Source organism: Typha latifolia, chromosome 12, assembly GCF_019914945.1.
Source record: "Typha latifolia isolate L0001 chromosome 12, TyphaL0001v2, whole genome shotgun sequence".
Classification (NCBI taxonomy): domain Eukaryota; kingdom Viridiplantae; phylum Streptophyta; class Magnoliopsida; order Poales; family Typhaceae; genus Typha; species Typha latifolia.
In genome coordinates, this window is record NC_133097.1 from 5510650 (window position 1) to 5525305 (window position 14656).

A 14656-nucleotide genomic window follows, 5' to 3' on the forward strand; every position below is an offset into this window, starting at 1 on the left:
TTTCTAGACACCGTGGACAACGGATCTACTGCACCTTTTCTCCGTTTCAGGAGTAGGTGAACTCCTCAGTCTCTATCCATCTCTCCCTCTCAAGAATCCTAACTCCCATGTAAGCAGTCAAATTCATCACCTTTTATTCATTTTTTTTCCTATTGGTCTGGGTCGGCACGGCCAAACAATATACATTTGAATAGATAAGTTATAAACTTATTTACTTAGGAGTTGTTTGCTTTTTTATATTTCAAAATACATATCTGGTTAAGAAATACATGTTTCTCTAGAAGATGAAGATGTATCTAAAAAAATAAATAGATTATTTGGTTGATTATATTTTAGGAATTTTTATAAATCACACCCTATATTTTATCTATTTTATGATTCGCACTCTATCTTTGGGAATTTTATAATGCGACCCCTCTTTTTCCCTATAATGCTCATTTAACACCATGAGTTAACTTAACCTAACCATAATCAAACTGAATGATAGCAGAAAGAGAATATTCTGTTATAATCCATTATATAATTTATAACATTTCTAAATTACCCTTGTACTTATCTCTAATTTTATTCATAACATGAATATTCATACTTGTTATTTTTTCTCAAACCATGGAGAATATCACATAAATGTCAAGCCAATCTTAGAGCTTTCAAACTCCAAGCCATGGAGATCTTAAAGCTCCCCAAACGTCAAGCCGATTTTGTTGCTTGTGACCTCAAAAATGGGGAGGAAGATGAAGAAAATTTGGGGAAAGATGGAGAAAAAAAGGGTTTGATCTAGAGATACGAAGAAAAATAAGTAAAACTAGAGGAAGCTTCTAAGGCTTGTACGTGGTAGGAATTTTGAGGGATTCTTGTGGATTGTGGGTTTCGATATTATAATTTTGTGAGGTGGAGTTTATTTATAGATAAAAAGATTTAGATTTTGTGGCGTTAGGATTTAGTTTGGGAAAGAAGGATTTTGTGGGGATTTAGATTATGTTAGAACTTTTTAAGGGTATTTTAGTAATCTTTGAACTAGAGTCACATAAACTATATAACATGGTTAATGTCAGTTAGCTAAAGTAACGTTGGGGTGTTAAATGAATATTATAAAATCCCCAAAGACGGAGTGCGAATCACAAAACAAAATGTAGGGTGTAATTTATAATAATCCCTATATTTTATAATGTTGTATTTATTAAACACATGTTTGGTTCGTTGTCTTTTAATGTATTTGGTAAAAACTATTTGATCGTTGTACTTTGTAATACTATTTTGATATTATGATTATATTTTATAATGCTGTATTTATTAAACACATGCTTGGTTTGTTGTGTTTTATAATAATTTATTTGGTAAAAACTATTTTATTATTGTATTTTGTAATACTATTTTAATATTATAATTATAAGTATTTAGTTATATTTCTTAGAACAAAAAGGCTGCAATTATATTCTCAACTAAAAAAAAAATTAAATTTAAGTTGAAATGAGAAAAAAAAAGATAAGTTAGACTAGATACAGTCTTTTGTTATCCATTTAGATCAAATGGGTGCCAAAAAACTGCATATAAGTATAACCAGTTTTTTTAATTTGATATACCAAACCAAACAATAATTTTTGAATTAGATATTGTATCTATTAATGCATTATTTATAAAAACCTCCAACTAAACAGCCTATACTAAATAATTAGATTAACTATGAAAGTATATGTAATGCTATATTAGATTTCAACTCAAAGCTTATAAGAGAATCAAACAGGTGACTTCTATTATTAGTAGATTAGATTTACAGTGACTTCTATTATTAAGGTAAACTATATGATATATATACATGATTAAAAGTCACATATTCAAATAAATTCACCTATTTTAGTACAGAAAGTTTATATAATAAACTACATTACTTCTCTCAAATCTTTTCCTCTCCACTTCCAACCACAGCAGCAGTCTTCACCAATACAAACTCCCTCCCATTTCTCCAACAAAAATCACAAATCAATCTCTTCTCAGCCTACCAACTTTGATATTCCCTCCTCCTCTCCCTCTCTTTTCCAAGAAGCCTCTCTCTCTCTCTCTCTCTCTCTCTCAGTTCCCTCTTTTTCACCCTATCTCAATATAATAGTAACCTTCTCTAGTATCAAATTCTAGAAGTCCCACCCCACCAGGCATCAAGCTCACTCCATCTACCCTTAAATATCAACTCAGTACCCAAATCTTGTTCCTCCTCCGCCCCAAATCCAATAATGGTAATCAAGAAAAGGAGCCAAAGAGATCACAAGCTCATCCTCTTCATCCTCCTCCTTTACTCATTCCTTTTTCCTACTCAAATCTCTTCCCAGAACTCCTCATCCTGCCCTCTCGACTTCTCCGTCCTCCAGAAGTTCGTCTCCGCCGCCGCCGCCTCCTCGCCTCCCTCCGACAACTCCTCGCGCTGTGGCTTCGCCCTCCAATCCCTTCGCCTCGTCCTCGCCGAGTACCTCCTCGCTGCCTCCCGCTTCGTCCCCCCGCAAGCTTCTGCGTCTGCTTGCTGGTCTTCTTTGCAGTCCGCCCTCGCTCCGGTTCTTCCGTCCTCCTTTGCTCTGCCCTCCTCTTGCGGCTACCAGGCCAATTGGATCGCGGATCCGTGCATGAACATCAGTACTCTCGCGGAGTTCGACGCCGTCGTGCCGATCACGGCGCGAGATGACATGGCGCGCAGCTGCAACGTCTCCCTCCTCCCCGTCCCCGTCTGCACCGCCTGCACCACCAGCCTCAACCGAGTCAAGGCCAACTACCTCTCCAGCGCCGACGACGGCAACACCGTCGTGGGCTGCGCCGCCTACCCCTTCATCTACGCCGGCGCCAAAGTCAACCGCTTCGGCCCCGCCGACAATGGCACCGCCTTCTGCCTCTTCCTCCTCAGTTCTAATTCCACCTCCCAGCCTCCCTCTGCCGGCGGAGGCAGCGGCGGCGGCGGCGGCGTCGCCGCATGGGTCTACGGACTCGTTGCCGGCTTAGTCGCGGTTGCTATCCTCGCGGGGTTGGCTGTTTGGTTCTTAATCAGGCGGCGGCGGAGGCAGAGGCGGGGACGGACGAGGGGCCCACCGAAGCCGTCGCATTCGAAGGCCCTCGAGTCGATAAGCGCCAGCACGACGCTGATCAAGTTCACCTTCGACGAGATCAAAGCAGCGACGGCGAAATTCTCTGTAGGCAACATAGTCGGGCGAGGAGGGTACGGGAATGTCTACCGGGGAACCCTCCCGGACGGGTCGGAGATCGCCGTCAAGCGGTTCAAGAACTGCTCGGCCGCCGGCGACGCCAGCTTCGCCCACGAGGTGGAGGTCATCGCGAGCGTCCGCCACATCAACCTTGTCGCTCTGAGAGGCTACTGCATCGCCACAACCCCCATGGAGGGACACCAGAGGATAATAGTCTGCGATCTGATGCGAAATGGGAGCCTCCATGACCACCTCTTTGGCTCCGAGGAGAGCCAGCTCTCTTGGCCGATTAGGCAAAAGATCGCCGTTGGGATGGCACGTGGATTGGCCTATTTGCATCACGGAGCTCAGCCAGCGATAATCCACAGGGATATCAAGGCGAATAATGTTCTTTTGGATGAGGACTTCGAAGCCAAGGTCGCGGATTTCGGATTGGCAAAGTTTGCGCCAGAGGGGATGACTCATGTGAGCACCAGGGTTGCCGGGACTCTTGGATATGTAGCTCCAGAGTATGCCTTATACGGGCAGTTGACTGAAAAGAGCGATGTATATAGCTTCGGAGTCGTCCTCCTCGAGCTCTTGAGTGGGAAGAAGGCGTTCATTTCACTTGGCGAAGGCCAGAGCTTTGTGATAACCGATTGGGCTTGGTCACTGGTGCGGCAAGGGAAGACATTAGATGTCATCCAGGAAGGAATGGAGGAGTTAGGGCCAAGAGAATTGCTAGAGAAGTATGTGCATGTTGCCATCATCTCTACGCATCCTCAATTACATGCGAGGCCATCGATGGATCAGATTGTGCAGATACTGGAGACTGACTTGGCGGTGCCGTCCATTCCGGACCGACCCATACCCATCACTGCAAACATGGATGATATTGAGAGATCAGTGAGCAGCAGTGGCTCAGGTCAGCTGTTTAGTTTGGCTGGCTTCCAGACTTTTACTTATGGAAATGACAATGTTAGTTCTGATTTCTCAGAGAAAGTCTGATGCTGGCTTATCTGAGTAATACGGCACTGCTCGATGTAGAATAGATTTCTTTGAAGCTCTCACAGGGGCAATCTGGTACGTTGCGTGCATTTTGCAGTTCTTGCAATTTTTGGTTTTTTTGATTCAAAATCACGAGATTTTCTTGTAGATAGTCTCAGAATTTTCCCCCCTGAATGAACAGGATTTATTTATGATATTCTTATTCCATTTCATTAACGATTCCAGTTATGATCCATTCAAATCATGCTTATGGAATGAGAATTTTGTAGTTCGTTTGCTAGTTGACTTCGGCAAGCATAAGTGGTAAGCGAGATGTGCAGCAATACTACGTGGACTAGAGAATAAACAAGAATATTGGGATACTATGGGCGTCTATAGCAAAAAATATGAGGATGCTTTGTTACGACTTACAAGGCATGTATAATCATGTGAAATGTTAGGAAGAGGAGGGGAGGACCTTAGGTGATATTACATATGGTAGGAACTAGGAATTGCTAAAAAATTTGGTATATCTGACCTCATTTCAAGATCTTAGGAAATGAAAGGAATATAGCTTCTCTCTGATAAATTGTGATTTTGAAGGCAACCATCATTCAAGAGGATCACAACATGTCAAGCCCTGCTAATATTTCTTTTTCTTTTTATCAAGTTAAACAACATGCTCCACCGGTTGGGTCAGGCCCATTCAATTCCTTTAAGTTTTGTTTTTGGTAAGGTACTCTCAAAGTTTTGCTGATGTGGCTACATCTATAATGATCCACTATAATTCTGTATCCTGCAGCTACGAATACAGGTTTTCCATATACTAGGTTCAGCAATGAGTAATAATGTCAAATTGTTTGATTATATCTTATATAGTCTGCTGTTAAAGGAATTACAGTATCCATGCATATCCAATTCTGTGGTCAAGGCCAAGTAGTTTGGCCATCTGCACTTGTGCACAGTATGCGCGAGGATAGTTTGAAGTTTGATCAAATATCTATTCTTTCACTGCAAGTGGAATACACAACAAGTTAGCTCGATATAGACAGTGCCTATCATTTGGGGGAGGGGAGGTGGGAGTAGGTGTTGATAGCAGTTCGGCATTCCTTTAGCCCATGTCCACCTGTGTTCAGCCGTACAGTCTAAATATATATTCGTATGAATTTTGATGCTTTTGTACATATATGTCATTTCCAATTTTGATTAGTCTTGCAAAGCTATTCACATCATTTTAGTTCCATTTGACCATGTTTATCTTTGAACATCTTGCAAATATCTTGAAGAATTAGTGATTCATTGTAGTATGAAATCTGCAAGTGATCTGATTGTTATCATGTCATTTGAATCATCTGAGAAAAAATTAAGTATTCTCAGATTCTACCTCGTTGATCTTCAATCCTGGAATGCAATGATATCTTCCACAACTGAAACTTTATTTGATGACTGATTAAGGTCAAGCGTTTGAGTTTTGTACTGTGCATTTCTGTTGACTTCTGATTCTGTCAACACTGTTTCCTTCAACAGGATCTCAATTTCTATAAGTGTTCTTCATGGTTTCTGTAATTGTAGTTTCACTTTGCCAAGCTTTCTTGCCATTTGAACCATAGACTTTATGAATATAGGTTTTTCTTATATCTTGTATGCAGCTGTTTTGCCGTGAACTGAAATTGGAATCATGACTGTACACAATACCAAATAGAATTTGAGATATACAAAAGCTTTAACATAATTTTCCGAAGTCCACAATATAAAGGAACTCAATATAATTAATAACTCAAAGTCAACTAATAAAACTCCAAATAGAAATAAAGAAATCCAAGTTAGACAACAAATGTATTCCAAAGAAAACTAAGATAACTAATAGTTTTTCAAATTGAAACTAAAATAACTACTGTAATTGAAAGTAGAAAGACCAAAATAAGTGGAGATAGAGTTCCAGTGCATGACACTAATTCTCCATGTTGACCAATATTTGAAATTTTAAAAGAAAGTTTTATAAGCTAACAGTTTTAGCTCAATTGGTGAATCCACACAAAAACCAATAAAACCTAGAATCCATACAACATGAATGAAAATTACCCAACATGCTCATAACGTGAGTAATAAGCACAAGTAATAATAATGCAATTAACAAGCTAAGAACATGCTCAAAATCTTATTATTCGAAACTTTTTAATCTCAATAAGTGTCGTATTTCTCATTTTGGGTCTGTGCTCGTGGATTTACATCAATTAAAAGTTAGCCTCAAAATGACGCTCAAATCCTTTTCTTATAGTGGATCCAATTATGGTCATTAAGAGGTGTCCTTATATGATAAATACAGCATTTTTTTTCTTTGACCATTGAAGAGATTAGTCATTTAAGAAAAATAAATTTTGATTTAGCTTGAGACTGTTCTCTAAATTTTGTAAGAATCATTTAAGAAAGTCACCGCAGTGATCTAAAAATATGTATATTTGCTAAACTTTCAAGTAGACTTGAGTTATCAATGAAGCACAGGCACAGACATAGGACACGGACACAAGACGATACTAACATGACGATATAACAAATCTTGAAAAAATAGAACATGGACATGGCACAAGACACAATGTAATAAATAAATAGGCAAATAATATATATACATATAGTATATTGATATATCTAAAGCAAAAGTTTATAATCTAATAGTGCAAAATATGCACACGTCAAGCTATAAGAAGTATTCATGAGAATTTAGAGATAATGAGATATTGAAAGACAATCATTACAATCCATAAGAATTATCAATACAAGCTACAAAACATGTTTGAGTAATTGAGTTCCATAGAATTTTAAAAACTAACAATCATTAAAAAGTAATAAGGCAGCATAAGGTCGATTATTCATCTTCAGCTGGTGGTAGATCCTTGGCCTTCATCAATAAACATTATAGTCTCTAAATCCGATTTATCAATTGAGAGATCGACAAACTCTAATACTTCTGCAACATCAAAAAAATCATAACAACCTCTCCGGGTGCCCCACATCTTAGTCTCCTCTTTCAAATAATCTGAAGAGCTCCTTAATAGAAGGCGAAGATTCATATGCATATATACTAAATCTTTATCTTTCTATCGACTTGTCTTGTTCCTTTTCATTCAACAGATGAAAGTATAGTTGCTCTAATTCCTCTCACAACCTGAAGAAAGGTAAGGTTGCCTATGTAACCTAAATGCTAAATCTTGAAGAATAGAAGCAGAAGCACCATGAGCAACCCATCATATGTTTGGATCAAATTCATTTCTATCTCCTATATAATCATAATCAACAAAACTTTTAGTTGCTGTAGAGAAACTGATATTTTCTTTGTATACCATTTTTCATTTTTCTACAATTGAAAATGACCTTTTTGAGCATTTATTTCTCATATTAGAAAATTTCAAATTCTTATGTAATGGTGAACGATTTGGATCCCCTTGAAGCTATATTGAGCTATAATACCTATTAACATAATCTTTAAATTAATAAACAATACATAACAATGAAAGAAATAATAAAACATTAAATCGAAAAAAAATACTATAGAAATTAATATAACCTTGGGTTCAAAAGATGTGCTAAGCAATGTAGTGGTGTATTATTTTTATACTATCTATCCACTATGATCTTTTGCACCACCGAATAGAAAAGAGATTCTTCGTTTTCTTTTTTATTTTCATGCATAAATATGGTCGTCCTCACTAAGATCTTGGGCACCACTAAATAGAAAAGAGATTCCTCATTCCTCACTTTCCTTCCTATTTTCATGCATAAATATGATCTTCTTCACTTTTTTAATCATGGTATCCCATATCTTATATATCAAATATAAATATAGTTTATCTGTGTCTGCAACCTATAGCATATTATATATAAGCTCTGTGAAGGCAAGTACATCAAGAACTTTATCTTTGACAAATTTTGTTTTGAGTACGTCATCTTCTCTATAACAATTCCATTTATCAATTGAAGACTCTTCTCAAATTTTCTAAATCTTTTCAACATCATAATCACCGCAGCAAAGTCTTCGCAATAACAATAAATATTAAGTTAACAAATGCATTAAATATAGCCAACATCATGGAATGTTGCATAATACAATTTTTTATGCACATTATATTCCCTGCAATTATTGAAATTTAATTACACTCATCAAACACAATTTTATTTGTCTCGGTGTTTTTTGTTGTGCATATGTTCTTTAAAAGTAGGTTAAGAATATGAACTATACATGAAGTCTAAAAAATATAAGGAAACTTTGCCTCATGAAGCATCCTTACTATCTTAGAAACATGTGCATTATCTGTGACTACTTAAACTACATTAAAATGTCCAATCACTTCAATCATTTTAATTATCAAATTAAAAATGGAAAAAATTTATGTTCTCCTTTATAATTAACAGCCCTCAAGAACATAGGTCAGTCAACACTAAAATATTTATAAGCGGCCTCTGTGTATCAATCTAACTATCACATACAATACTTATCCCTTTCCCCCTTCATGTTCTTCTAATATGGTTTAGCAGCATTTCAATGTTTGCTCTCTTTGTTGGGGTACAAATCCAGAAATATTATTATTAGCCATAAATTGAAAGGCTCTTAACATAGCAAAGGTTCCTTGCTAAATGAAAAGACAACCGAACTAAATAGAATATATTTGCAATCTCATAATTTAATTGGCTACAAGTATCGGAATTAAATGACTTTTCAATAACTAGCATTCTTATTACTCTTTTTTTTATGCCTCTCTGATATCAAACCTACACCTCCAACTCCAAATGAGCTACTAGAATATGTAGCTTAAACAAATTTTGGTAAAGGAATTTGTTTAGGCATCAAATTTTTTATCCTCAACTCAGGTCATATCAACAACATTTTTCATTTTTATAAATGTTCATTGCCCACTTTTGAAGAACCCCTAATTCCGTGTGATTTTCAACAAGTGATTCTTTACTCTATAGTATGATCCTCGGTAGACTTGTCAACAATAGTTGCATTTAAAATTATGATTACCTCTACCTTCTCCCAATTTCTTTATCCTAGTAACATGCTTTCATAAAGAAGCATTATCATCCACAGTCATAAAAGATGCAGTGTTTTGACTGAGGGCTTCCACATATGTGTGCAATCAATTTCAGAAGAGGTTCTTTGGGTGAAGGGAAGAGAGAAGAAGAAAAAGTGAATTCAGCTCGTCAGCCAACAGAAAATTCGTTGTCCATCTTTCATTTATATTTGTGTGTTTTTCCTGTGTGGGTCTTCTTTGTGGTGTCCTTAGTATGCTTATAGAAAATACCTATGTTATGGATGTGCTCACTTCTCATTTTTATTTTATTACACAAGTTATGCTTGACATGAAATATATCATGGAAAGAACTTCTGCATATATCATTGTGTGGGTATCCTTAATTTATGTACCTTCCCACATTGTTTTGTTTTCCTTTAGAACAGTAGGAGCTTTATTTGATCTGGAAATATCATTTAGTTAGCAAAATCTCAATTCTTTTAGTTTTCACAATTGGCCATATAAATTTCTTTTAGACAACAAAGTAAAGTATCACTATGTATACAACTTTATCTTACTATGATGCCTGCTTTACTATTGATTATTGTTGGCCTTAGCATTTCCATGAACGCACTATTTTGACATTCCTTGACTCAGAATGCATTGGACTTGCAATGGTGAGTGGCACGCTCACTAAACTAACAAAGACGAGAAATTTGATTCATCATTTTTGCCTATTTGGTCAGGATAAAGAATATATATGAGTGAGAAAACAAGATAGATAGGTAGGGAATGTTCACCAACTCTATTGGAAGTTGATTGATCATCGACGACAAGCAACCTCAGAAGTTTGATGAGTTGAGATATGTTGAAGCAAGCAGATTGTATGTGTCACCTTTTATTGGAAGTTGGGCTTTTTTATGGGAGAGCAATACTCACACAACAAATTAGGTCAAACTTACAAGCTTTTCTAAGCCTCTAGTAACAGAATTGCATGATCTGATATACTAAAAATCTTTGTAAAAATATCTCCATTTCAGTTTGAAAAATCTCAGTGCCAGAATGTTTGTTGAGGAAACTTCATGTGACTCTTGAGTATCTAGCAGATGGCAACCCTTGTAAGAATTGACAGTAAAGCTTGAGGCTGAGGTTTAGGTGGACCACAGATACTCAACTTTGCTTTTCATGGCCGGAGTAGTCCTTGGGGCTTCATTTGTAAACAGAAACATTTAAATGCATGTGAAAGGGAAGTGCTTTTGCAAGTCTCAAACTGCTAATTTGGTCCTCTTTGTAAGAAAGCGTGGGAATCTGAAGAAACTAGATGGTGGCAGAGTTTTATGGGAGAGTACTACTTTAGAAACATTAATATCTTTGAAGGAAAAAATGTCAACTTTCTATTTATCATAAGGTTCCTACGTTTTACTGATATACATAAAAGTACTCTCCGTTTCGTAATTTTTCTGATTATTTCAATTGAATCCACGTGTACTATCCTGACATGTCTGTTCATGCAACCGTGATAACTGGCCTTGATATTTTTTAGTTGTTCTATCTGTGACTTAATTTCTGGAAAACCTGTAATTAGCATTTATATCCTGTTGCGGGGAGGGTCCAAGTCTAGTAAATCAAGATGTATGAGTTTTTATCCATTCCTTGTCTTCCTTTGGTGCAGGTTTCTTGAGTGTCTAAGATGTAGTTCTTACTTCCTCTCTAGTACCATTTCCTTTTTGAGGCCGTCCTTTTTTGAGAAATAATGGGCGACCCAGTTATGCCTTTTTTAGGCCGTTCTTACTTCCTAGCTTCTTTTGAGTTGCATAATGCACTTCATCTCCTGACCTTTCTCTGATTATTAAGTATTTTATGCAAATTATGTAGCAAAATTTAGTGATTCACCCCTAGAGAACTTGGAGAAGACTTTTCTATCTTCAGCTGGTATGAAGGCCTAACTGGAAATGCCTGTTCAAGCTTGTAAGCTTGGACCATGCAGTGCCATAGTACAACTGCATGGTTTCTGGGAGCATATCGCGTCATTGGACGTGTTGTAGTCCTTAGAATTGGTTAATGAATTTGAAGATAATTCCATTTAGTTTTCTAATAAGCATAAACATATGAAAAAAATGCAATGGAAGACAAATTTGAAAGTTGAATGTGTTTCAACAAGGAAGAATGATAGTTATTCATCTTCAGAAGGAATGCTTTAGACTGAGAAATATCAAAGGGTGTGAGACTACAATCAACTTACGAAAGATCTACGAATATCTACAATAATTTTTTTTTTTTTGAAGAGTGACAGCAAAAAGACAATAAATAAGGAATAAAGCTTAATAAAATCTTAATATGAAAAGTTATCACTCTAATAAGACTTGTACTAGCATTGTAGCATATCACATCCACTACCTTCTGTCATAATCAGGAGCAATTTAAAATTACTTAAATACCCAAGCTTATTAGCTAATATAATTGATGGAAGAACCAGTAGAGCAGTGTATCTCACCAGTGGGAATTGTAAAAGCGAACTAACTATAAAGCATCTTGTTATTCTATTAAGAAAATACATATGAAACTCACTGCTAGTATTTCTTGTGAAGAAAATGAAAATTAGTATGATTATAAGATTATCAACTGGTGAAATATGTTGATTGTTTATGCGGATCTTCTTCATAGATGTTGAAGTAAATGCTGGAAGCATCCTTTTCATTATTGCATCCTCTTTTGGTTAGCCAATTTTCTTCATTTATTTTTTCAGATAGGAGCAAAGCATGTAGCTTGGTTTGATGTGGTTGCTTTTTTGTAGTCATTGGAAGAAGCCCATTTTAGCAGACAATGGGTATCATCTTTATGGTTTCTTTAATTCTTTTAATGCACCTTATATGAATTTGATATGAACCGAGTTAGCTCGGATCACATTATGGGGACATGAGGCTCAATGGATTGAATCTAATTATCTTAATTATTTTACTTATGTGATTTAGTCAGAGTCTAGAATTAATTTAATTAGCTAAACCAATTTCGACGGTTCTAGCTCCACAACCGGCCTCTCAAGGCTCTCAAATAGCTCCAAACCAGAATATGGAATTTTTGCTGCCCCATCCAAGTATGGCTAGAGCAACAAACATTGGCTTTCAAGAACTGCTCGATGGCTGGCGCAAGAACTGAGTCAATTTTAAGAATTTCGACGAAGATAACTATTGGCCAGAGGAACTTAACTTTGAACCATGCCAAGCTGAGGTAGAAAGGAGAAGAAACCACTATATAATGGGTCCACGACCACCCTAGGTCAAATCTGGACGAGGATACGATCCGGATGGCAACCATGGGATCCAAGGGCATACAGTGCGGCTAGATTTTCCAAAATTCAGCGACAAAAATCCGGTTGATTGACTATATCATGCAGAGCAATTCTTTGTCTTTCAAAAGACGCATGAGGATCAAAAAGTCTTGCTCGCAGAGGACGCCGAAGGACATAAAACTTGGATCGATGGGAAATCTTTAGTTTCAACCTCACTAAACGGTTTGGAGCAGCGAGCTATGAGGATTTCGATGCTTTTCTCACTCAGACGGTGTAGTGAACCACTGTGCTTGCATATTAAGAAGAATTCGATAAAATTAGCGCTCGTTGCTTCCCACCATGGTTGGTCGCATTATTGAAGAGTACTTTTATATCGGGGTTGCGAAGCGAAATACAAGCGGACATGCAAGCTTTTTGACCACAGACCTTGGAGGAGGCTTACAAAGATGCAATACTCATGGAAAAGAAACAGAGGACTCTGAAACCAAATGCAGACTGTTGGACCCAGCCAAGTGAGAGGTACCTGGTTCAGTCAAACTCGACAACAGATAACTTTTCTGCTAGACCAAAGATGGCTGCTGCTAATTCTGGACTGAGGACATTGTTTCGGATCTCACCTGATGTAAGAGGAGGAGCTAGACCTATTGCTTGGATTCTAACACCTGCTTAGGTGGAGGAGAGGCGAGCCAAAGGTCTATGCTTTATATGTGATTAACGCTTCACAATCAAACATCGGTGTACGAAAGCGACGGAAAGCATAGTATTGATTGATAGACATAAGGCGGATGTTGTTGCTGCTAAGGAAGAAGATGAAAATCTAGAGGGTGGTCTTTGATCCACATCCTTGGCTGAGACAAAGTCAGTCCGCAAAGAAGCAAGAGGGAGAAGTCATGAAAGCCGAGACAAAGGAAAGGACAATGAAAACTTTTTTGTTATCCCAGAAACATATATTGTACAGTGTACATAGAGCCATTTGAAGTACGAGCTGGAGTATCTCTGTAGATAAATCATACCTTGTCATACGCTAAAGGTATCTCAGAAAAAAGTAATCATACCCTATCATACGCTAAGGGTATCAATGATAGTTGTACCCTGTTAGATGCTAAGAGTACAACCATCAGTCATCACCATACTCTACCATACGCTAAGAGTATGTCCAGTACCAGTCCGGACCAGATACCATTTCAGCCATCACATCATATCACATCACATCACATACATATGTACTTTTATGATTTTCTATACATGATACATCATATGCATATATCCAGTACTTCAATAGATCATACAACTCAGGAATTTAGGTGGTAAAGAAGCTAAGAGAAAAATGATGCAATGTCGACTCTAACCATGTATCTAACACATGTATACTTTTGATAGTCTATCACATGCATATTCATGATAGAGATCATCTCGACACAAAATCATAATAGTATAATCATCTCTATATATCACCAATGTACTCATATCTCATATCAGCCTAATCAAATGCATAAGAAAATATGTTTGACTGAAATCATCTCTATATAAAGTCATATAATCATGCTGGAGGCTAAAACATGCATGTACATAAGATATACTATAACCTAATTTGAAAAAGGCGTCTAGGGGATAAGACTATCCACAATTTGATCAGAAGACAAACCATGTATCTCTCACGTCCGTCAGTCAAACATCAACTCATCGTCAAGGTCCACAGGGTCTCACATAAGAGGGTTCGGGATCTAAAAATATTTAAGTAATATAAGGTCAGTTATTTATCCAATTAGGATCCGTTTGTGTAACATATGATGATTTATTAGGTTTAAAATTCCTTCTTTTATTTTTATTAAATAATTTGATCTATATCATATATTTAATTATAATAATATTAGTATGTTATTATTCTAATTGTAGATTTATTTATAAAACCATAGTTTGCTAATTATATATTAAGTATATAATAGTCAATCTCTTTTGATAAAAAAAACGTAAAAGAGCTCCATTTAAGATACAAGCACCTATATTATATAATATTATATAATTATACTTTAATTACTTTGTCACTACTACCCTTACTAAACAAATTAAGAGTTGCATATAAAATAATCTTTACTTAATCATGTAATATAAACATTAAGTAAGCCTACTATTATATTACATGCATAATAATGTATAATAAGTTATACATATATATATATATAGCTAATTATAAAGACATGTATTAATCTAAT

General features: G+C 36.6%; 1 protein-coding gene across 5 annotated transcripts; it reads left to right on the forward strand.

The window, feature by feature from the left end:
* The first annotated feature begins 1984 nt into the window (after positions 1–1984).
* On the forward strand, positions 1985–10431 carry LOC140799300 (probable LRR receptor-like serine/threonine-protein kinase RKF3). 5 transcript variants are annotated; one of them, XM_073153561.1, is made up of 3 exons: positions 1985–4244; positions 9901–10105; positions 10195–10431. In XM_073153561.1, exon 1 carries the CDS (start codon positions 2229–2231, stop codon positions 4167–4169), a length of 1941 nt encoding a protein of 646 aa, XP_073009662.1. In that variant the 5' UTR covers positions 1985–2228; the 3' UTR covers positions 4170–4244; positions 9901–10105; positions 10195–10431. The 5 variants fall into 5 exon arrangements, with proteins under 5 accessions (XP_073009662.1, XP_073009663.1, XP_073009666.1 ...); XM_073153562.1 differs by having other exon boundaries at positions 1985–4086; positions 4159–4244; positions 9901–10431; XM_073153565.1 differs by lacking the exon at positions 9901–10105 and having other exon boundaries at positions 1985–4086; positions 4159–4244.
* Positions 10432–14656: the final 4225 nt, after the last annotated feature.

Bases quoted from the DNA above. Each gene is read 5' to 3' on its own strand.
- LOC140799300 (XM_073153560.1), top strand. From the start codon at position 2,229: ATGGTAATCAAGAAAAGGAGCCAAAGAGATCACAAGCTCATCCTCTTC.